The sequence below is a fragment of the Camelus ferus genome, chromosome 16 (assembly GCF_009834535.1).
Source record: "Camelus ferus isolate YT-003-E chromosome 16, BCGSAC_Cfer_1.0, whole genome shotgun sequence".
Classification (NCBI taxonomy): domain Eukaryota; kingdom Metazoa; phylum Chordata; class Mammalia; order Artiodactyla; family Camelidae; genus Camelus; species Camelus ferus.
In genome coordinates, this window is record NC_045711.1 from 36,546,255 (window position 1) to 36,567,809 (window position 21,555).

At 57.4% G+C, this 21,555-nt stretch overlaps 2 protein-coding genes across 10 annotated transcripts in view; one reads left to right on the plus strand and one right to left on the minus strand.

Annotated features, from left to right (window-relative positions):
• Window positions 1-363: 363 nt before the first annotated feature.
• On the plus strand, window positions 364-5,516 carry G6PC3 (glucose-6-phosphatase catalytic subunit 3). 4 transcript variants are annotated; one of them, XM_006174217.3, is made up of 7 exons: window positions 364-956; window positions 1,078-1,329; window positions 3,370-3,476; window positions 3,885-3,975; window positions 4,174-4,292; window positions 4,490-4,631; window positions 4,857-5,220. In XM_006174217.3, the coding sequence occupies exons 2-7, from the start codon at window positions 1,112-1,114 to the stop codon at window positions 5,218-5,220; spliced, it is 1,041 nt and encodes a 346-aa protein (XP_006174279.1). In that variant the 5' UTR covers window positions 364-956; window positions 1,078-1,111. The 4 variants fall into 4 exon arrangements, with proteins under 4 accessions (XP_006174279.1, XP_014419709.1, XP_032313215.1 ...); XM_014564223.2 differs by having other exon boundaries at window positions 364-905; XM_032457324.1 differs by lacking the exon at window positions 364-956 and having other exon boundaries at window positions 996-1,329; window positions 4,857-4,995; window positions 5,128-5,515.
• Window positions 5,517-7,485: 1,969 nt separating this feature from the next.
• HDAC5 (histone deacetylase 5) overlaps window positions 7,486-21,555 on the minus strand; it is a 34,620-nt gene continuing 20,550 nt past the window's right edge. For 3 of the 6 annotated variants that reach the window (XM_032457318.1, XM_032457317.1, XM_014564276.2), the window contains 24 exons: window positions 18,288-18,547; window positions 18,052-18,196; window positions 17,829-17,943; window positions 17,416-17,546; window positions 17,141-17,287; window positions 16,939-17,051; window positions 16,497-16,628; window positions 16,055-16,277; window positions 14,898-15,109; window positions 14,381-14,671; window positions 13,478-13,643; window positions 12,524-12,657; window positions 12,065-12,185; window positions 11,583-11,632; window positions 11,324-11,431; window positions 10,920-10,975; window positions 10,702-10,789; window positions 9,649-9,768; window positions 9,298-9,395; window positions 9,005-9,123; window positions 8,384-8,517; window positions 8,016-8,100; window positions 7,716-7,881; window positions 7,486-7,607 (listed from right to left, as the gene is read on the minus strand). In XM_032457318.1, the coding sequence (XP_032313209.1) occupies window positions 7,568-7,607; window positions 7,716-7,881; window positions 8,016-8,100; window positions 8,384-8,517; window positions 9,005-9,123; window positions 9,298-9,395; window positions 9,649-9,768; window positions 10,702-10,789; window positions 10,920-10,975; window positions 11,324-11,431; window positions 11,583-11,632; window positions 12,065-12,185; window positions 12,524-12,657; window positions 13,478-13,643; window positions 14,381-14,671; window positions 14,898-15,109; window positions 16,055-16,277; window positions 16,497-16,628; window positions 16,939-17,051; window positions 17,141-17,287; window positions 17,416-17,546; window positions 17,829-17,943; window positions 18,052-18,196; window positions 18,288-18,547 (3,254 nt within the window). In that variant the 3' untranslated portion in view covers window positions 7,486-7,567. Of the gene's footprint in view, window positions 7,608-7,715; window positions 7,882-8,015; window positions 8,101-8,383; window positions 8,518-9,004; window positions 9,124-9,297; window positions 9,396-9,648; window positions 9,769-10,701; window positions 10,790-10,919; window positions 10,976-11,323; window positions 11,432-11,582; window positions 11,633-12,064; window positions 12,186-12,523; window positions 12,658-13,477; window positions 13,644-14,380; window positions 14,672-14,897; window positions 15,110-16,054; window positions 16,278-16,496; window positions 16,629-16,938; window positions 17,067-17,140; window positions 17,288-17,415; window positions 17,547-17,828; window positions 17,944-18,051; window positions 18,197-18,287; window positions 18,548-21,555 lie in introns of all 6 variants that reach the window. The other 3 variants (XM_032457316.1, XM_032457315.1, XM_032457319.1) reach the window with 1 other exon arrangement.

Genomic DNA, 21,555 nt, shown 5'->3' on the forward strand with positions numbered 1-21,555 from the left:
TTTTAATCAGTGAAATTAATCTCTTTAACAAGAAGAGCCCAGATTTACAGTCTCATTTTCACCCCTCAAAAAACTCTCCCAGAACAAAATTGCTTGAGATAGGAACTGGGGAGCCACTTCAACAGTCTCCTCCCACCACTCCTCTGCCTCTAGGCAGGACTTCGCCTAGGAGAGCTGAGACTTCTATTTTCTGCGTGTGTTCCTCCAGAGAATTATTCCAGATTTTGTCGTAGGTGTTTGCCCCTCCTCTTCCCGTACTAACTCAGCTACTACCTCATGATTTATCTGCCCAGCGGGGTTTTGGAAGGGAGGTAACGGAAGGAGATAGACAAGGCAACCTTAGAACTGGGAGGAAGTGACTTAGACTGTGCTGTATGTAAGAGCTCTCAAGTCTTCAGGGAAGACTCCTCAAAAATCAAGAACCTTATTTGTCAGCCTCCAAATCAACAGCGAATGAATTCGGGCGAGAGAGTCTTGGGCTAGGGGAGGAAGGCATGGACCAATGAGTTGTGTGTGCAAACTTATTAGAGTCCGGCTTCCGCGTGGACCGGTGATTCCTGGCTCCCGGGAGCAGGGGTTGTTCCTAGCTCTCTCTCCAAGAGATTTCGAAATATCTTTGGAAGGTAGCGGTACTGAAGGAGAAAGGTCTGGTCTGGAAGGAATCCTGGCCCTGGAGATTACATATCTTATCTTCACAACAGCAAAGGAAGAACTCTTGGCGCGCCGCCGACCCTCAGATTAGTCTGTCCCTTGACCCGGAACAGCAGCAGGAGCCGCCTCTACACCCGATGCCCACGTGCCAGCAACAGCAGCCACGTGGGGCTCTACGGAAACGCCTTCGCAAAGATTTGTCCCCTGCGCTGCCCAGTAGAAAGGAAGGCCGGGGAGGAGCTCAGGAGGAAACGGTACCGGGTGGGAGGCCCGGCTCGCCCTAGCCTGGGACTGCCGGGGGCGGGGTAAGGGGCGGGGTTTCGCCGACCACAGCTTGGGGGCGGGGTCTCTACTTGGAAGGGTGGGCTTTAGAGGGCAGTGAGTAGCAGCTTCCTTGTCTCCTGGGCTCCTCGTCTTCCGCCCTAGATCAAACGCTGGCCGGGTCGGCTTCTGGGTCGCCATGGAGTCCACGCTGAACGCGGGCATCGCGATGGCTGAGGCGCTGCAGAACCAGCTGCCCTGGTTGGAGAACGTTTGGCTCTGGGTCACCTTTCTGGGCGACCCCAAGAACCTCTTTCTGTTCTACTTCCCCGCGGCCTACTACTCCTCTCGCCGGGTGGGCATCGCGGTTCTCTGGATTAGCCTCATCACCGAGTGGCTCAACCTCGTCTTCAAGTGGTGAGACAGCGAAGCCCTCGGGCGTCCTGGTCCCCCACCCCCAAGGGCCCCGAGTCCTGTGCTGATCTCTCTCAGCAGGTGCCTCAAAGGCCTGGCTTCCCACCACCATCCCCGACAGTGAACTCATAGCCTTAAGACCCTCCCACCCCTACCCTGTGGCCACTGACTTTTCGCCTTTGAGCATGCTTGTGCATCTTGAACTCAGACCTCAGAATCCGCATCCTAATCATTAGACTAGTGTTTCTCAAACGGGCCTAATCGGAGAAATCACTTGGGGGCGTGTTTAAAGTGCAAACACCCTGGTCGGGTTCGGGAGTAGGAAGGTATAGCTCAAGTGGTAGAACTCATGTTTAGCATGCACAAGATCCTGGGTTCAATCCCCCCCAGTACCCCCCTAAAAATAAACAAATAAACCTACTTACCTCCCCCCGCCAAAAAAAAAAAAAAAAAAAAAAAAACTTAAGAAGATTAAATGCAAATACCCCATCCCACCTCAGACATGCTGATTTTGAGACTCCAGAGGGGCTGGGGATCTGTATTCTAACAAGCATCTATGGTGACTTAAGCAGCAGAAAGTCCTGCTTCTCAACTCACTCTTTCATTCATTCATTCATTCATTCATTCATTTGACATAGTTTTTAAGAAGCATGCTTTGTGCCAGGATCACAGTAGCTGCTAAGGATAGGGAAGGCTTGCCAATTAAGGTGTGGTCCCCGGACCATGGCCAGCAGCATAAGGAGCATTTGAAAACTTGCTAGAAAGGGAGAATCTCAGGCCCCAGGCCAGAGCTATTGAATCAGAATCTGCATTTTAACAAGGACCCTAGGTGATTCATGTACACCGTAAATTTCAAAAAGCACTGGGCTAAAGCATTGCCTTCCAGGGAACATTTCTCCCTTCTCCCCTTTATTCACTAGTAGGCTCTTCACACAGACTTAGAAGCCAGGAATCCCTGGGGCTTATCTCTTTGTGCCACCTGTTCTCTCTTGGGTGCAGAAGGAAGCTATACCTCCCGCTGCTGTGCAGCTGCACCTCCCCTCACCTTAGCCTCTGTTGACGATGGCCAGCCTATGGGAGAGAAGTGAAGTTCATAGGAGACACTTGAATAGGCTAGAATGACTTGCTGAAAAACAAAATCCCTTTCCTTCCCTTCCACTGTTCTCTGCAAGTGCTTCTTCCCTACTGTAAACGGAAAAGCAATTGTCTAATCATTTCCTTCCTTCTGAATTGCCCTTTGCTTTGTGTTCTCCTCCCTCAGAGTCTGTATAAGGCTCCCTCTCTCATCCTGTTCCCCTAGGACCACCCACCTTGGGTAGAAACTCTTAATGCCCACCGCGTGGCAAAGCCCCTATTCATTTCCTAAGTATGTATTGAGCATATGGTGTGTGAACCAGGTTCAGTTTTTGGCGAGGAGTGGCAAGTCCCTATTGTACCTCCCTCCCCAGCGCTTGGCTTCCTGCCCAAAAGCACTCATGTCTTCTGCCTGCATGTCCTCTGCTCTGCCACCTTTTCTCTTTCTGGCCACAGCAGCCTCTGCAATGTGTTTCCCAGAGTCCAGCGAAGCACCTGCCAAGCCAGGGGATTTTGAACTTTTTTGTCTTCCTTTTTCTTACGCAGCCTCCCTGGCCATTCCCCACTCCCAAACATGAGAAGCTTACCTAAGTAATTCAGACTGGAATTTGGGAAATAGAGGGGAAGCAGGAGGGTCTGAGGGTCTTGGAGGGAGGGTGAGAATTAGATCCTGGACTCTCTATAGATGACAAGAGCAGAGTGGCCCTGCAGTGGGAGGGGTAAAAACAGGACTTCTGAGCATCTCAGAACATGCACACATACACACAATCTCTTGTCTCATCACTTACTTATTCCAAAAAATAGCATGCTTTCTCCTGCTCCAAGGTTAAAAACCCTGTTGTGGCAATGGCACAGGATTGGACTCCCTTTCTGACTCCACCCTGTAAGCCCTCCAGGTGGCCTGCCTCACCCCCCTGTTCCCCTGGCTGTGGGTGCGTGTAATGTCATCTTGCACCTGTTCTCTTCTAGGCTGCTGTTTGGAGACAGGCCCTTTTGGTGGATCCATGAGTCTGGGTACTACAGCCAGGCTCCAGCCCAGGTTCACCAGTTCCCCTCTTCTTGTGAAACTGGTCCAGGTGAGAAGTCTCAAACCTCCATCTCCCAGTGTGGTTAGAGTTCAGTCAGAGTTTTGTACTTTTCAGCCTGGGCGGCCTAGCCAGAGGCCCCGCCTCTCAGTTACTGGGCCAAAACACAAAGACACCCCTGGGAAGACCAAGTTGAATTATAGGAGAAGAGCACCTGTGCCAGTGTGCCAGCTGCCCACTTTGTGTAGGGTAGAGCCAAGAGCCAAGGTCAAGGGAGAAGCCTGAGAGCCATGGCCTCAGGTGGGGTGCGAAGAAGGCTTCAGGGCAGAGGGAGCCATGAACCAGTGCTGGAGGAAGTCTCTTTCCTCTGCTACAGGAAGGCAGCTGTGTTGAGTTGTCACCAGGGGCACCTGGGTTCCACCCCCATCCTCTCACCACAGGCTTTGAATCCCCTGGCAGGCAGCCCTTCTGGACACTGTATGATCACAGGAGCAGCCTTCTGGCCCATAATGACAGCCATCTCTTCCCAGGTGGCCACTCGGGCCCACAGGTACACCTTGGCATTGCCCACCAAGGGGGCAGGGGTGATGGTACTCTGGACCCAAAAGACCTAGCAGCAGGGCAACCTGGGAACTGGAGTTCTGGGGGTCCTGGGGCATTTGATCTAACCATGAAGAGCCTGGGTGTTGTGAGGGAAGCCCAGACGCATATGGACACCTCCTGAACCATTTGCCTCTCTTCTTTTTAGCCGCTGGGTGAGGGTGATGCCTAGCCTGGCTTATTGCACCTTCCTCCTGGCAGTCGGCCTGTCCCGGGTCTTCCTCTTAGCACATTTCCCTCACCAGGTGTTGGCTGGCCTAATTACTGGTGAGCAACTGGGGCAACAGGGTGGACCCAGAGGGTGCCCTTGGCAGTGGGAGGCTCAGTGTCTGATCTTTCCATCATACAGCCAACCCCAAGGCACCCCTTATGTCTCGGTCTATTCTCCTGCCACACCGCACTCAGCTCAGGGTGGGGGTCATATTCCCAAACTCCTTGAAGCTGCTGTTACCCCTCTTCCCTAGGTGCTGTCCTAGGCTGGTTGATGACCCCCCGGGTACCCATGGAGCGAGAGCTTAGCTTCTACGGGTTGACCTCACTGGCCCTCTTGCTGGGTGCCAGCCTCATCTATTGGACCCTCTTTACACTGGGCCTGGATCTTTCTTGGTAAGTCCTGCTTTGAAGTTTGGGCAAGTTGTGGCCTGTCCTGCCTCACCTGTATCTAGCTTAGTGGGTCTCTGGTTCATTGTAGCTAAAAAGGGATCTGTTCCCAAACAGACTCTCCTGGGGTCACAGCTGAACATGGGGGTAGGCCCCAAAGAGGCTAAGAGCCATCAACCCTCTTGGTCCCAGGGGAATATCTCTCCTAGAAAGGACTCTTGCTCCCCACAGGTCCATCAACCTAGCCTCTAAGTGGTGTGAGCGGCCCGAGTGGGTGCACTTGGACAGCCGACCCTTTGCGTCCCTGAGCCGCGACTCAGGGGCTGCCCTGGGTCTGGGCATCGCCCTGCACTCTCCTTGCTATGCTCAGGTACGGCGGGCACACCTGGGGCATGGCCAGAAGCTAGCCTGCCTTGTGCTAGCCATGGGGCTGTTGGGCCCCCTGGACTGGCTGGGCTACCCACCTCAGATCAGCCTTTTCTACATCTTCAATTTCCTCAAGTACACCCTCTGGCCATGCCTGGTCCTGGCCCTTGTGCCCTGGCTGGTGCACACATTCAGTTCCCAGGAAGCACCACCCATCCGCTCGTCCTGACTTGAGGTGCATCCTACTGCCACATTCCCTCTCACAAGGCCAACACTCCGTGACCTCCATACTCCAGGAGGCAGCCCGTCCCCTTCCAGCTTCCAACAAGCTCTGCTCATCTTGAATTTTCCACTTCTCCCACCACCTGTCTTAGCCCCAAAGAAGGGCCTTCTATCTCCCAGGAAGGCTGGTCCTCCTTCCTGTCCCAAGTCCCCAAAGAGCAAAGGCAACAGTAAGACCAGTGGGTTCCTGGAACACTGTGAGGGGCTCAGAGCAGCCCCAATAAAGCCCTTCAACACCTCTGGCCTCCTCTCTTGCCTCTGTGCCAATCTCCACCGGACTTGCCTGTGTGGGTGTAAGTGGAACCCTTGCCAGGCCGCCTGTTCTGCACCCGCTCCAGCCCTGTTCCCAAAGAGGTAAAGTCAAAAGGAAAAAAGAGACCTTCAGCTCTGGGCCCCCTACCCACCATCACCACCTAGGCCACACAGAGGTCCCAGGAGATGCTGTGGCTATGTTCAGTGAAACCTTGTTCTTAACCTACTGGACAGAGATCCCGTTCCCCCGACCCCAGCCTCTGTTTCCTATATCAGCTAGTCCAAGGGCTGGAGAAAAGAAAAGCAGATTTTTTGGCCAGGAGGGGGAATGAGAGCCTCTACTCCATTTGCGAGCCCAGAGAACAGAGACACGGCCCCAGAAGGCACTGCCAGAACAAGTTTATTTACACAAGGACACACAGTATAACAGGTTACAAAAAGACTTTACTGAAATCCATGTCCAGGGAGACAAAGCAAGGAGTGGGTTTACATGAAAACCAGACTAGCCATGGGGAGAGGAAGGGGTAAGGGGCCCAGAGCTGGGGCTCAGCATGGGAAGGCCTGGTACACTGGGCCCAGCCCCAGCCCCCAGGAGGCTCTAGAACACAAAACACACAAGACATAAGCGCACGATGAACCAAACGGTGGTGGTGGTAGTGGGACTCCTGCCCTCCCCTGGTTCCCTCAACCCTGCTCAGGCCCCCAGCAGGATAATAAATATGTAAACAAATTGGTGGGGCCCTGGGGATGGGAGGAAAGAAAGTATAAGGGGTATTGGGAAGAAAGAGGGAGGAAGACTCAGCCCCCTAGGAACTGCTTCCCATCTTTGGTTTCCCACAGGCTGGATAGCATTCTCTAGAAGCCTTGAGGGCTCCCAGCCCCGGAAACAAGATGGCTAGGCTGGGCTCCTGGGAAAAAGAAAGGGCAGCGCCCAGCCCCATCCTGGTCTTAGTTCCTTTGGGGTAGTGGCCCAGAAAGGAAGCCCAGGAGGAAGGGAAGCTATAGCTGAGGGCAGACTCCTGGGTTCTGGCCCTGCCTCTTCTGGACCCCCCACTCTCACCATCCCCAGGCTTCGAAGCCAAAGGCCCAGGAGGGAGGTGGGCCACTGACCCTTCTGCTGGCAGCATTCTAGGTGTCTGGGGAAATGTGGTCCTGAACAGCAGGGGGGCTCTCACTAGCCTGGAGCCCCCCTGCAGGGACCACCTTCTCCCCCTCCTCAGGCTGTGCCAGCAGAAGGGCAGGAAGGCCGACAGAGTAAGATGGAGAGCAGGCCTGGTTCCTCAGCTCCTCTTGGCTCCTCAGAACCCAAGAGTCCAGCCCCATTCCCTCCCCACACTTTCACCCTCTCCAGCCTCTGAGAAGGGGAAATAGGCCCTGAGGAGTGTCAGGCAAGACAGCCCTGCCCACAGACCTCAGGCACACATCCTCACATCCGAGAGCACAAACCTTCCCTTCAGTGCTGAGGCCAGGAGAAAGGAGAAAGGGGTCTGTGTGGAGATGGTGGGGACAACAGGGGAAAAGGGTGAGCATCGCAGGGCGGGAGCCCACCTCCCCTCCACTCTACCTTTAGACTGTAAAGGGACCCTCCAGATCCTCCCCTGGGGCTGGAGAGGGGAGGAGGGTGAAATTAAGGCATTTCCCCCTAAGTCAGCTGAAGCCAAGGCACCGAACTTCCTGTTCCCTCTTCACTCAGAGACCCCAGAACCAGAAGGTACTGTCTAGGCCCTGAAGCCCACCTTGAGCTGACCCACGCTCTAAGGGGGACAAGGACAGAATGCAGGAAAGTAGGTGTGGGATATGAGGGGGAAGGGCTGGAGAGGGTACCCCCACCCCCACCCCCACGCCCTACAGAGGGAGCAAACTTCTAGAACTGAGACGTGGGCCACGGAGGGAAGGGGAGCCTGAGGCAGCTTAGAGGAGCAGGAGGGGCGAGGCTGAGAGACCCACACAGCACTCATTGTTGAATGTGTGACTTTTTGTTTTTAATAGAAAAAATAAACAAAATCACAATGATGAAGCCCAGAGGGATGGGGGCCAGGGCGTCACAGGGCAGGCTCCTGCTCCATGGGCTCCTCTGCCGGCCTGTGGGGACAAGCACAGGGAGGGGCACTGAGGTGATGGGTGGGGACGCGGAGGCACGAGCTTGGGTGAGGGCAGGGAAGCAGGGGGGTTGGGGGGGAGGAACCTCACCTGGGGCTATGCTCCCGGGCTGCAGCAACCTGGGCCTGCTCGGCCCCCACCGACAGCAAGGCCATGGCGCTCACAGTCTCAGCCTCTTCTGTCTCACCCGCCTGGGCCTCCCGCAGGGAGCGGCCTAGACCAGCAGCGAACCTCTGCACACAGCTCCAGTGTTTGCCTGCGGATGAGGCGTGGTCAGTGGGGAGCAGAAACCCCCACACATACGGACAGCCCCAGCCCTAGCCCGGCTGCGCATGAGCCCTGGCCCCTTGGCAAGCTGAGGCCCGAGTCCCTCTGCCCGACTCCACGCACTCTGGATCTCAATGACTTTCTCTAGCGTGGCCACTGCGTTGATGTTGGGCTTTTGTTGCAAGACTGCCTCGTCCAAGGGCTGCAGCTGGCAGGAGAGAGAAGAGAGGGCTTAAGGCGGGGAGCAGGTGGTGGTGGCTGCCCCGCTAACCACCCCGTTCAGCCCAACAGCTCTCTTGACAGGCAAGCATAGCCTTTCTGGAGAAACTATTCAGAAAGCCCTCCCTGGCCACCAGCTGTCCTTAGGAAGCAGGAAAATCTCTCCAAGGGCCCTTGGTGCTGCTTGACCCAGGAAAGGGACCCTCCTTCAGTGGCCCCTTACCCACTGGCCTACTGGTACACCTCCCCTAGCCCCTCTGTGCACCCCTCACCTCCACACTGAGCAGAGCCGAGACACAGGCCTCAGAGGCATCACAGATGGCGGTCAAGTCATGGCCTCCCTCCAGGGCCAGCACCACCCGGCCCCCTGCCAGCGTCATCAGCTGCCTGGTCAAGTGGCCAAAACCTTTAGGTATGGGTGAAGGGAGGGAGATGAAACAGTTAAAGAAAAAAGTCAGTTCAAGAGAAGGTAAGAAAGGAGAGAAAAAGAAACACAAGAGATGGGACAAACAGCACAAATAAGATGGTGGATTTAAACCCAAACATATATCCACAGTAAAATTCAATGTCAATGGACTAAATGCTCCATTAAAAACAAAACCTAACAGACAAGCTAAAAACAACCAATTACATGTTTCCTAAGGAACACCACGAAAAGACTCCAATGAAACATGAGGGATCAGCAAGAACCATTCCTTCAACACAGGAGGAGACAGACCCTCTGCCACCCCACCCTCACCTGCCTGCCCCTCAAGGCCAAGGTTGATGGAGAGTGGGGGGATGCTGCCAGAATGATTCCAAGTCTTAGACCTGCCCCTACCTCTCCTCCCAACCTCCCACTCAACCCCATCTTCACTGTTCCATAGCCTCCCTCAATCCCCCAGCAGGCTCACATCTGGCGGTGACAGAGTAGCCACCCAGCGGAGACAGGTGTCCCTCAACAGCATCAAACCCGGCAGAGACCAGGACCACATCAGGTGAGAACTCGTGGGCAATGGGCATCACCACTGTCCTGCAAAGGGAGGGCCCAAGCTGACCCTGGCAGATGGCTTGGCCAGACCTCACCCTGCTCTGTGTCCCACGTGGAGACAACCCCCTCCACCCACCCTGAATCAAGGGCCTTCTGCCCCTCCCATGGCAGGACCCAGGGGCGCCGACCCCTTCCTTGGTTCTTCTCAGTCCCCACCTGAAGGCCGTTAGGTATTCCACGTCTCCAATGGGGGGGTCCACTCCTCCCGTCCATGCCACGTTCACGTTGTACCCCACACCTGGTCCTCCGCCAACCTGGTAGCACGGTAGGGGAAGGGTTATTCTTACTGCCTGGGGATCCCAGACATTGCTTCCACCCTCAGCCCTGCCTCTAGCCCTCAGTCCACTGACCTCTGCTCTGCATGGAGGGTAGTTGGCCAGTGTGGTCCTCCCACTAGGAGCCCAGATTCCCCAGGTTACCAGCACCACCACAGGCCTCCATGGCTCCCCACCAGGTCCCATTCTGCTACCTCCCCGAGGGCCCCACATTTGAGCCCAGGAGCTGTACCTCTTCAGGAGCCCCAGAGCCCGGAAAGAAGTTCCCGTTGTCATAGCGATGCAGGGAGATATAAAGCACGGAGGGGTCGTTGTAGAAGGCTTGCTGGGTGCCATTGCCATGGTGAATGTCCTAGAGGGGAGGGGTGGAAACATCAGGAAAAAGGCCCAGGCTCTGACCCAAAGATCAAAATTCCACTTGCCGCCACCCCCACCCTACAGTGAACTCCAGGGGTGCAGCCCACCACTAGCTACAGGGCATCTGTGTTCTGTTTGCAAAGGTATTGCCCCATGCTTCTCTAACCAGAATCTGGGGGCCAGGACATGGCATTGGGCAGAGAAGACACAAAACCAGGGGATGACTGTGGTGGATCTCCCTGCCAGCCCATCCTACTCAACAGTGTGGAGGGAAACATTAAGGCTAGTAAGGAACTGAAAGCAAACAGATACATTCCAAAGAAGAATCCAACATTTTGAACTTTTAAGCTCAAGTTGGGGTTCAAAGAGATTCCTCCTTGCTGAGGACTGCTCCCAGCTACTCCCCAGCTCACAGGGAACAGGGGGTGCCTTCGCCTCTGCTGTGAGAGGCAGGGTTTGAGAAGCCACGGAGCAGCAAAAGCAGAAGTGCCGGGGCCAACAGGCCTGATCTGAAACCCAGTGCCAAGCTAAGTGACCTTGGTTGGGTAAGTCACCCAACAGCCTGGTGTCTCCATGGAATGGACACCCTAATTCTTACTAAGCGAGGTGGCCGTGAGCAGCACCGTGTGTCCTGGCACGTGGTCAGCCCCTCGTCAGAAGTGGCTCTAGCAACACCCGTGGCTGTCTCTACCAGCTGCGCAAGGCTGCAGGGTGGGGGCCCCGGTGGACTGGGGGCTGAAACCACTTTCAAGTCTCTCGTAGTGAGGAGGGAGCCCCGTGGGACTGTGAGGGCTGGGCTCACCCTCCAGCAGGAGGACGTAAGGTAAGCCAGCAGCCCAGCTCCAGCAGGAGCACCTGAGGCAGAGGGGGCAGGGTCGGGGTGGGGGCATCCTGAAGGCTGACCCTGGTCCCACCGCCCACTGCCTACCCAGTCCACGATGAGAACCTTGCCCACGTTCAGCTTCTGCTGCAGGAGTTTGGTTGTGATGGCTACAGAGTTGAAGAAGCAGAATCCCCTGGGGGGTTGGGGGGAGAAAAGGGTGGGGAGTCAGCCGTAGTGGATGTTTGCTCTGTGAGCACCAGCTCGGCAGACAGGGAGCAGGGGTGAGGGCAGTGGGTCTAGGGCAGGGCTGGGGCAGCACTCACATGGCTGTGGATTCCTCCGCATGGTGTCCTGGGGGCCGGATGATGGCAAATCCATTCTGAAGAGGTGCAGACAGAGGGACAGAGACGAGAGGCAGACAGGTGGGCAAGGTGGCCATGGAGGGGATGGACAAAGAAGGAGAGAAATATAAGCCAGGCAGGGCAGAGAACACAAAGCAGGAATATCACTCCCACAGACGCCTTCTCTGACCTCGGGACCCAGACATGAGTGCCTCTCAGTTTGTCCCTCCTTACCCCTCACCCACTAGCTGGCCTGGAGCTGTCAGCTCCTCCCCACACTGGCACCTGAGAGTTGAGGTTGGAAAGGACAGCACCTTACTAACAGGAATGCTGAGGCTGCCCCATCCCTGACTCCCCAGGCAGCAGGTTCAAGGCCCCACACACACCTTGAGCTCTCCAGCTGCCACCTTGAAAGCCAGCTCCACCAGGCACCCCACCGCCATGCGCACAGCACTGGAGGAGTGCATCTCGTTCCACACGGTGTCACTGTCCACCTGCAGGGGCAGGAGAGCAGGCTTCAGCGTGCCCCCTGCAGGGGGAGGGCAAGAACAGGGGTAGGCACCTGGACCGCGGTGCGCAGGAAGGGAGGAGCCAGAGCTGGAAGCGCCATCCTCTCCCAAACCCACCAGCAGGTGCCCTACTCACCCCAATGCCCCCACAAGGCAGCACGGCGTACATCTTCTGGCTGATGGGGCCTGCAAGGAAGAGAGACAGAGCTACTCTGGAAGTTGCCTCAACTGCCAGGGCCGCAGGATGGGGTGTGCAGAGGATAGTCAGCTCAGTCACAGAAAATGACAGCCAGACCCCCCACCACAGGACAGGCCTCTGCAGCCCACACCAGTTGGGAGATGTCTGTCCCTTGTCTTGAGAGAACAGCCTACCTCCGAGGCGCAGATGGCAGAGAGAAAGGGGCCTGACAGGTTAGGGAGAAGAGCAAAGCACTCCCCATCACCAGGCCTGACCTGTCTCCTGCAAGCACCCCACCAGCACATTGTAGTCTGTGTGAATGGCGCCCTCTGGAGGCATGCAATGTGGCAACTGTGCCCATTGGGACCCACTTGCCTACCCTGGTGGTCTTCCAGGCAGCCCCTGACCTGGCCTGGCCCATACCCTGCCCACCGGCTCACCGAGCAGCTTCTTGCTGTCCAGCTTCTGTCGATTGAGGGGGCTGGTCCCATAGAGCAGGGTGTGGTATTCGGAGTGCACAGTCTGGATCTCGTCCAGTGTGGCTTTGCGACCCCGGATCCGCTGCCAGGGGAGAGCAGGAGAGGCCAGTGAGAGGGATGGCCCTGAAGGCCCAGTTCCCTCCTGACACCCAGACTCTCTCTGCCCCACAGCCTGGGACACACGGAGCCACCTCACAGCCTTAAGAGATCCAAAGGTTTTTGAGAGAAAGTATGCCCTAGTCCCCAGGAACCCTAGTCTAGGACCCTCCCACAGGCAGCTGGGGACGGAGGGGGAAATGGGCTACAAGGGATGAACTGTGAAGTGACTGGAGGGGGTCTGGCTCTGAACTCCCCAGACAGGGGAAACACAAAGGCTTCTGATGGGTTTGAGCTGGAGGTTGGAAGGAGGGGCTCCCTTACCTCACACTTGCTGAGCAGGCCAGTCTCCTGCAGCCGTGACCAGATGCTCTGGATCCGGCCAGCATGCTCCGGGTGCACATGTGTGTTCCCACACATGCACTGGTGCTTCAGCATGAACGTGTCGTAGACCACACCTGGGCCAAAGACACACTGTCAACCAGCACTGCACCGGGCCGTGTCACAGCCTGGCCACCACCATCCTCAGCAGAGCTCACTGAGCTCTCTCCCCAGCCCATCCTGGTCCCAGTGGCTGGGGTGGTCTCTTGTGGCCACCCCAGCTGCCCTCCCACACACCTGCTCCTCTTCTGAAACTCCTTTCCTCCATCATCGCTTGTCAAAAGCCCCTCTGCTCCTCAAGCCTCCATGAGGCTGCCCTTGACACACCCATTGGTTTTGACCTCTGCCCACCATGCCTCCAACACTGCACCCCTCTCACGGCACATCCTCCTTCCCCCTCCTGTCACAGCCCCTCACTCCCCACACCCTAGTGGTGAGACAGGACAACCCTCAGGCATCTGTGCCCCCTCAGAGCCCACAGCACAGGGCAGTTTCATGTGGAAGAGCCTTCTAGAATGGACTGAGGCCTCACTCGACCTCACAGGGTTAGGGCAGGACCCTCCCTGACAGAGTGGGCTCTGCAAACAGGGCTGCAGGGCTTGTGCAGGGAGGGCACAAAATTGGTGGTTCCTCAGCAGTGGTGGGGTGGGGCCATGAAAAAGCTGCTGCCCGGGGGTAGGGACTCACAGCCCTCCCAGCGAGGCAGAGGCTGCCACCTCTACCACGGTGGCTGTGGTGCACAGGGAGAGAACATCCCTCCAGGGCGCTCTGAGGGTCCCTGGCAATCCCTACAAGGCAGGGGCTGTATCTTAATCTCTTTACGATGCCCACAAGGCTGCGTGCCGCACACAAGCCACTTGGCACAGGTAAAGGACAGCTCATGGTGATGAGGCTCACCCGTAGTGAAGAGGTGCTTAGTGGGCTGGTCTGGGGGGCTCTTCATGCCCCCAGGGGCAGCAGGTGAGGACTGGGTGCGGCCCAGGGCCTGGTGGGGCACAGTGGCCAGGCTCAGGGGCGCCTGGTACACCTGCAGTGGCTGCAGCTGCTGGGCATCTGAGAACACCTGGGAAGGAGGAGATTGGGAGAGAGCCTGAGTGAGGCTGAGTCTGAGATGGAAGTGAGGACAGGTGCTCTGGGGCCTCCAGGGGGCCCCAATCCAGCTCTTCTTTTTCAAATCTCCTCCTCCCCCCACCTCCTCCCTCCAGGGACTGGAGACACTCCAGCCTTCACCACCTCTATCTCCATCTCCGAGGAGATGAGGAGGGATGGGGGGACGTGATGAATCATGCTGCCAGAGTAGCACTGAGGTAAGAGGCTGGGAGGGACGGGGGCGTGGGAGGGGGTGGGATGAGTCAGGCCCGGAGGGCTCGGCTGTGTCCGCAATGAATGGAGTATGTGCTAGGTGCCAGGGCAGACTGTAGTAGCAGCGGGGGCGTGTGTGTACACACTCACACAAGCACGCAGAGACAGACGCACAACCGGCCCTACGTAGGCAGAAACGCAGATATGCACAAACCACGTGCACGCATGTGCACACACACACACATAAGCAGATAGGCGGGGGCAGTCACAGATTCAAGGAGGGGCTGGCAGACGAGGGCACAGACAGCTCTGAGACTGACACCAGCAGCTCCCTCCCTTCCATAGCCCCTTGTCTCTTTCCTGCTCCCCTTTTGCTCTCTTCAGAAAGCTGCCCCCACACAGCCTGGGAACTGCAGACTGGGGAGAGGGAAAGGCAAAAGTGGAAAGATGCGGGGAGGACAGAGGGCTGGTGATCAAGGGCTGGGACAGAGGGGGCACCTTTTTGTAACCAGTACTGGACTCTTCCAAGTCGGGCCCCTCCTCAGCACCACTCTCGCCCTCCTCATCCTTGACCTGGACGTAGTCCTCTTCCTCTTCCTCCTCTTCCTCCTCCTCCTCTTCCTCCTCCTCCAGGTCTTCCTGCGTGCTCTCACTCTCTGTGGAGCCTTCTCGGGGTATGGCCAGGGCTCCCTCCCCCAGCAAGGCCTCCTGCTGCTCTGTCAGCTCCTCCTCTGTCTCCTCAGGGTGGGTGGTGGGCTGCCGTGACAGCTCCCCTGTCTTGGTGAGGATCTGGCAGCAGAGCAAGGAGGCACATCAGCTGGGAGGGGGCACAGCTGTGCAGCCTGTGGCCCAGGAGGGTCTATCCTTCCCTCCTCTCAGGGCTTTGATATGAATAAGAAAAAGGCAAGGTGGCTCCTGGGATGAAGCCTGGGGAGTGGCCTAGGGTGTCAGCCCCACGCCTTTTCTGCTAGCCTGGTACTCTCCTGTACCTGGAGATTGGCCTTGACTGGCTCACCTTGCCCAGCTGCAGCTGCTGCTGCTTCTGCTTCTCCAGAAACTGCTGGTGCTGCTGCTGCATGACCAGCTGCTGCAGCGCCTGGGGGCTCTGGGGTAGCGGCGAGGACTGAGTGCGGCTCAGGGGCCGGTGCCGTGGGAGCTTGCCCACTGTCCGCATGCTGGTGGCCACGCGCTCACCCGTCACCAGCGGGGACTGCCCATGGAGCGGCACTGTGGTGGGGTGAGGGGAGTAACCATTATTGAAGGGGCTCCCCACTCCCACCCCCCGAGACTCTCCCCCTCCTAGAACACCCTGCCCCCCAAACCTGAGCCCCATTCTTCCTCCTCCTCACAACTGAACGGTTTTGCAGCTCAGAGCCACCCCCTCTAGCGAGCCCTCCTGGATTCACTATTCTTGCCCTTTGATTCAATTACAATTGCACACATAGTCTCAGGCCCTCTGTGCGAGTGAACGATGACTAGCTCTCCTCTACTGCAACACCTCCCTGACTGTGGACATCAATCCTACCCGGCTTGGAAGCCTCGAGGCCAGGATCATGTGTCTTTTAAGCAGAACCTCTTCCAATGCCACCAGCTACTTATTAAGGGGCTGACTGTCCAAAGCTGTGCTGTTCAATCCCATAGCTGCCAGCCACATATGACCCCTGAGCACTTGAAATGTGGCCTGTCTCAATTGAGATGTGCTCTAAGTGTGAAATACGCACTGGATTTCAAAGACATTATGAAACACAAAGTAAAATACTTCATTGCTAACTCTCTACATTTATTAGATGTTCAAATGATAATATCTTAGATATACTGAGTTAAGTATATGTTATTAAAGTTAATTTCACCTGTTTCTTTTTACATTTTTTAATGTTGCCACTCACAAACTTTAATTACATTTGTGGCTTGTATTATATTTCTACCGGACAGCAGTGTTCTGGAATGTGAGCTCCATTACGACGGCAGATGTTGGGAACAATGGCTGGCAGGCTGTAGGTAGTAGGTAATGTCTGTAGAATGTGGAAGAAATCAATGATGCCGTTGAGGGGCGCTGTGACAGGACTGGTGGTGAGTGTCCCTCGCTACTTCTCCCTGAAAGTTGGTCCTGCCTTGAGCCCCGAGAAGTGGGGGCCTGACACTCCCCCCTTGAACAGCCACCCACCCACTCACCAGCGATGAGGGTGCTCTGCTGCCGGGCCTGCTCAAGCAGCAGCACGTGCTGCAGCAGGGAGGCATGCCCGTGGGGGCTTGTGTCGCCCTCCAATGCCACGCCCAGCAGGCAGCCGGGGATGGAGGATGTGCTCATGAACTTGCCGGTCAGTGCGCCGCCCTGCCGCAGGGACTGGAGGGCCTGCCTCTCGGCCTCCTGCTGCGTTGACAGCTTCGGGGAGGCCTGGGGGTGGGGAGATGAAGATGAGGGAGGAGTTTATGGCCCCCAGTCCTGCCAACTTTGGACCAGCATCCCTCATGTACTCTCTGTCCACCCCTCAGCTCTGGGGAGGGCCATCTAACTGTCATTAGGGCCTTGGGAGGACAAATGCCCCAGTCAGGGGCTTTTAGGACCAAAGACCTCAAAACCAGAGGGAGGACAGGGTAGGTGCCCTGTACTTACGGTGAGGTGCGAGTTGGTGACAGTGACCGTGGCCTGCAGCCCTAGGGAGATGTTGGGCAGAGAGGGAGACGTGTAGAGGCTGAACTGGTTGGGGGAGTTGTCCAGAGGAAGGGCCCGGTGCTGGGGGAGCATCTGGAGAGCAGTTGGGAGAGACAGGCATGAGAGCATGCAAAGGGGGGCCACCTGGGGCCAAGGCTGACGGCTCTGAATGAGCCACACTTCCCACACCAAGCCCCACCTACAAAGGACTGAGAGATCAGAGCCATTCAGAGGCCCATGGGACAAATCCCATTTGGGGGCAACAGGTCCCTCCAGCCTGTCCATGTTAAGTACAGCGGTCCCTGCTGGGCTCTCTCAGCAAGACAGACCGGAAGGAGCTGCCCTCCTCCACGGGGTAGAAAGCAGCTCTGGCCCACCCGCCCAGCCCTTGGCAGGCCTGTACCTCGGTGGGGATGTTGGGGACTGAGCCAGTGAAGCCATTCTCGGCGATGGTGCTGTGGGAGCTGTTGGGAGAGCTGGGGCCAGAACCTGGCGCGCTGTTACATACGGATGACACTACAGGAGAAGAAGCTGTCACTTGGGCTTGCTTGGAGCCACGTCTCACTCCCCAGCCCTCCGAATGGGGACAGAAGAAGAGCTCTTACCCCCAGGCCCGGCACCTGTGATCTCAACAGCTCTCTTCTTAAAGGTGCTAATGACAGTCCCATCCTTGCGACGCAGGAGGGGACTGCTTCTCCGCTCGGCCACCTTCTGCTTTAGCCTTGAACGCACTTTCAAGTTGGGTTCAGAGGCTGGGGAAGAGGCAGCTGGGGCTCAGACACATCCACACAAATGGACACACCTGCAGCCTGGCCCCTCCACATTCCCACCTCTCTCCCCAAGAAGCCATATTCTGAGATGCCAATTTGCACTCACTCACCTGTTTTGCGGAGGGGGAAGTCATCGCGGCTGTCATAGGGCCCAAGCAAAGGCAGTTTGTAAGAGGGAGGCGTCCCAGGGGGGCCGCTCTGGGGAGGGGAACTCTGGTCCAAAGAAGCATGGTGGGCTCCCCTGTGGGGTGGAGGGAGGGGATGGAAACAGATCTAGGTTATCACCCAGCCAACTAGACCTGCCCCCTAGCAACCTACATTTACGAAACATCCCCTGCATATGGGGATAGGAAATGGATCCTGGGGAGGGAAGTGAAGAGAGAAACCAGGGGTGGGAATCTCGTCTCCTAGGAGAGATTGCAGGGCCCCTATGTGGCTTCAGGCCAGGAACCCCTTGCCATCCTGCAGCCAGGCAGCCCCTGAGCAGGGAACTCTGCAACCCATGCCTGCCAATGGCCATTACCAGCATTTGGGATGCTGTGGGAGGGAATGGTTGAGGCCGCCTGGTGAGGGCTCCTTTGACTTCGACAGGAGGAATTCCTGGAGCCTCAGCTTCACCTCAGTGCTGGCGATGGCACCTGTGGGACAGGGCACAGCTGACCTGGGAGCCTGGGGCTAGGACCCCACAAGTGGGGGGCAGGGCAGGGCAGGAGTCCCGGCTGGCCCCAGGTGGCCCCAGGCCTTACTCTCTTTGCTCTTCTCCTTGTTTCGCAGGATGAGCAGCTGCTGCTCTAGCCGCTGCTTCTCCAGCTCCTCCTGCCGTTGCTGCTCCCGCTGCCGCTGCTGCTCCAGCTCCTGCTGCCTCTTGGCTGCCAGCATCTCCTGCTGCTGCTGCAGGGGCGCAGGGGGAGGGAGGCAGGGTGAGCCAGGTCCGGGCGGGCGTCGGAGGTCTGGGTGGCCCGCCCGCGCCCCCCTCGCTCACCTTGAGGTGCTTCTGCAGCTGGACCTCATGCTGCCGGGTCAGGTGGTCATGCTGTTTCTGGAACTCAGCAAACAGGAGCTGCTTCTGCAGCTGCTGCTGCTGCTTGAGCGCCAGGAGCTCCTGCTGTAGTTGCTGCTCCCGCAGCGCAGGGTCCACGGGACCTGCCAGAGCACCCCGCAGCTCCACGGGGCTGGGGCTGCCTCCTCCCCCACCCCCCATGGAGCTGGGCATGGCTCCTGGCAGCACCGGCTTCACCTCCACTGCGAGAAGAGACAGGAAGGGGTCAGAGGGCCCAATCCCAGACCCCATCAGGCCCTGGTAGCCATGCCTGGGGCCCAGAAAGCTACCAGGCAGTACTAGACCCAAAGCTAATAGAAGGGGTGGGGGAGTCAAATCCCCAGCTCAGTGGATACAGCCTTCAGCTTTAATTAAATGAGCTCCAAGCCATGAACCTCAATAAGAAAATGTACATGAGCAAAGCAGGGTACCTGGAAAACTGTGAGTGCTCAACACATAATATTGTCATTGATAGTTAAGGCCCCGGGGCATTTTATGTGAATTGCTTTAGTGATAAGGAAACTGAGGTTCAGAGAAATTTAAGTAACATGACCAAAGGCATACAGCCAGGTGATCCATGAACAAGGAGTGAATCCAAATCCTGTGCTTTTAACCACTGTCCTTCCTGTGCCTCCTCCCCTACCTCTCAACACCGCATACTCCCTGCCAAGCAGCCTATACCAGAGGAGAAGCTGAGGCACAGAGGTTGGTTCTAGAACTGATGGGGCTGGCAGCCAGGGGTCTCAGTATGCCTAGGAGAGGCCAGTGAGGACCCTCTGGACATCCCTATCCGGTCCCCTTTCCTCTGCCCCACACCCAGCTGGGCAGATGGGGTGGAAGGGAGAGGCTATGGGTACAGGGAGTGGGGTGGGAGCAGGAGGCCGCAGAGAAAGGGGGTGCAGGGCTGCACCAAACCAGGGACGGGAGGGGGCTGGGAGTCAGACTTGCTTCCTTTGCTGGATTATCTCCTTTCAACAGTTTTATTGTAATTACCCTGAAAATGCCGCTATATATAGAGTGAGCCAAACAGCAGCTGTGCGGGGGGGGGGGGGGGGGGAGAATGGGCAGGCGGGCGCAGGGAGGAGGTGGGAGGAGGAGACAGGAAAGGAAAGGGAATCAGACAGGAAGAAGGGTAATGCAGGGGGAGCTGGAGCTGAAGCAGAGATCTCAGAACTTTAGTCCTAGGGAGAACCCGTTGGGAAGGGGAAAGGCTAGAAGTATCTGCTGGTCCCGAGAACTTGGGTCCAGGCCCCAATGTGGACAATGGGCCGAGGGGCCCCAGGGAGTGGCAAAAAATTCCAATGGGCTTATGGGAAGGATAGGTCTTGATCCCTGTACACTGTCCTCTGGTCACTGAATGTCACTCCCCACCACTGCTCTGTAGTTGCCAGGGCAACTAGGCAAACACCAAGCCAGCAGGGAGCCCCAAGCCCAGCCCACACCCCACAAAGCCTCCTGACGCCAGCAGGAAACGGAAGGCAGACTACCCACTGCCTGGGAAGGAGGAAGTGAGAGAGGCAGGGCCAACCCATCATGTTTCTTTTCCATTTCTTTCTCCAAAGAAAGCCCTTACTTTCCCCACTCCAGCCCAGGGAGGCCACAGGGAGCTGGGAAGACTTTCCTGTGAAAAGGAGGCCTACTCCAACTGAGGCCTGGAGAAGGAAAGACCCCACCATCCTGATGGTTGCCAGTATCTCTGCCCTTGTGAGCAGGCCTCTGCCCAGGCCCCCACTGCCATCCCCATCAGGGGTGGAGAAGGAGTTGGGAGAGGGAGCTGAGAGGGGGGCTAAGGACTGAGGTAAGAGGGGCTCCCATACCCAATGTAGCCTATGAGCCTGGATCTCCCCAGGGAGCCTACACTGAATGAGTGTCACCACGGCAGGGACAAGGTCTGCTGAAGGTCTACCCTCATGGTTGAATATGGCCCCTGGGACCCACTGGAGCTGGGAGTGGGGAGGTAGCCTGAGTATAATATCTCTCTCACTCCCCACCAGCCCTTCTTCCCCCAGCACTGACGGGCACATTCCTCTGTGGTTTGCCCGCCAGCCACACTGACGACTCTGCGGCCACAAGGCCAGAGCCACATCTGCAGGAGTGGCCAGATGTGGCCAGAAGGGTGGGGTTACACACACACACTCACTTTCCCGCCCACCAATGTCCTGCCCCAGCATTGGGAGGAATGGCCCTTGGAAACTGCAGAGGACCTTTCTGGAGGTGGCCGGCCCTGTCCACGGTGCAAAGGCAGGGCAGCAGCAAGGAGCCAGCAGTCAGCCTTGGGTGTCCCCAGCCCTGGAAACACTCAGCAAAGCCCCAGGCTGGCTGGAGAGTTATCTGTTCCTAGGAAAGGCTGGCTTGGCCCATGGCACTCTGATTGCTCAGCCAAGAGATGGACAGGCTTCAACCTGCTGCTGCCGGCAGTGCCGGGGCTGCAGGAGCCGGATGCCAGCCCGCCCGCCCAGGGAAGGGCAGAGGTCCAAGCGCTCCTGGCTCCCAGCAGATAACCCTGCTTGGGCTGGAACTGCCGCCAGCAGTGCTGGCTTCCCTTGCAGGAGCCTTGCAGAGAGGGCACGGGCTTGAGTGAGGGGACTCTCCCACCAGGGCTCCTGCACAGCTGCCACCACCACCGCCGCCACCGCAGCAGAGATGCTAGGTCCCGTGCCGCATAAGAGCCGCAGCCCCATTGGTATGCAGGTGGTGGGGTGGCCAGCGGGCTCCTTGTTCCCACACAAGCAGGAAGCACAGGCGACTGGAGAATATTAATCTGCAGGCCCTGTGGGGCCTGGACAGGATGCAGCACCCCATGGGTCTGCCAGGTAGTAGCCTGGCTCCATTCAAGATGGAAGGGGCTATGGCTGGGGGCAGGCAGAGAGGACCCCAAACGTAGTTTTCTGGGCACAAAACCTAGAGCCTGGCTGGCTTTGCCATCCCTTGAGGATCTGTGCCCTCTGCCAGTGTGGCATGAGCAGAGCAGGTGGCAGGGGCTGCCAAGGGCCCCAAGCACCTGGAAGGGGAAATGGATGTGTCATGATAGGAGGAGGCTCTTGACCGCCTCCTGGTGGAAAGGGAGGATAGTAGGCAGAAGGACACTGATACCTAAGAGAAACAGGCTGGAGACTGGCTAGCAAAGGCCAGGGAAGGGGTCAGCGGGAGGGCACAGCCCTGCGCGGTCCCCCTACCCCCATGCCTCCTCCCGACAAGAACTGCAGGAAGC

What these genes read in the sequence shown, in the direction of transcription:
- G6PC3 (XM_006174217.3), top strand. Translation starts at nt 1,112, where the DNA reads ATGGAGTCCACGCTGAACGCGGGCATCGCGATGGCTGAGGCGCTGCAG. An exon ending in CTCAACCTCGTCTTCAAGTG is followed by an intron (nt 1,330 to 3,369) that starts GTGAGACAGCGA and finishes GTTCTCTTCTAG; the next exon opens with GCTGCTGTTTGGAGACAGGC. An exon ending in GTGGCCACTCGGGCCCACAG is followed by an intron (nt 3,976 to 4,173) that starts GTACACCTTGGC and finishes TCTTCTTTTTAG; the next exon opens with CCGCTGGGTGAGGGTGATGC.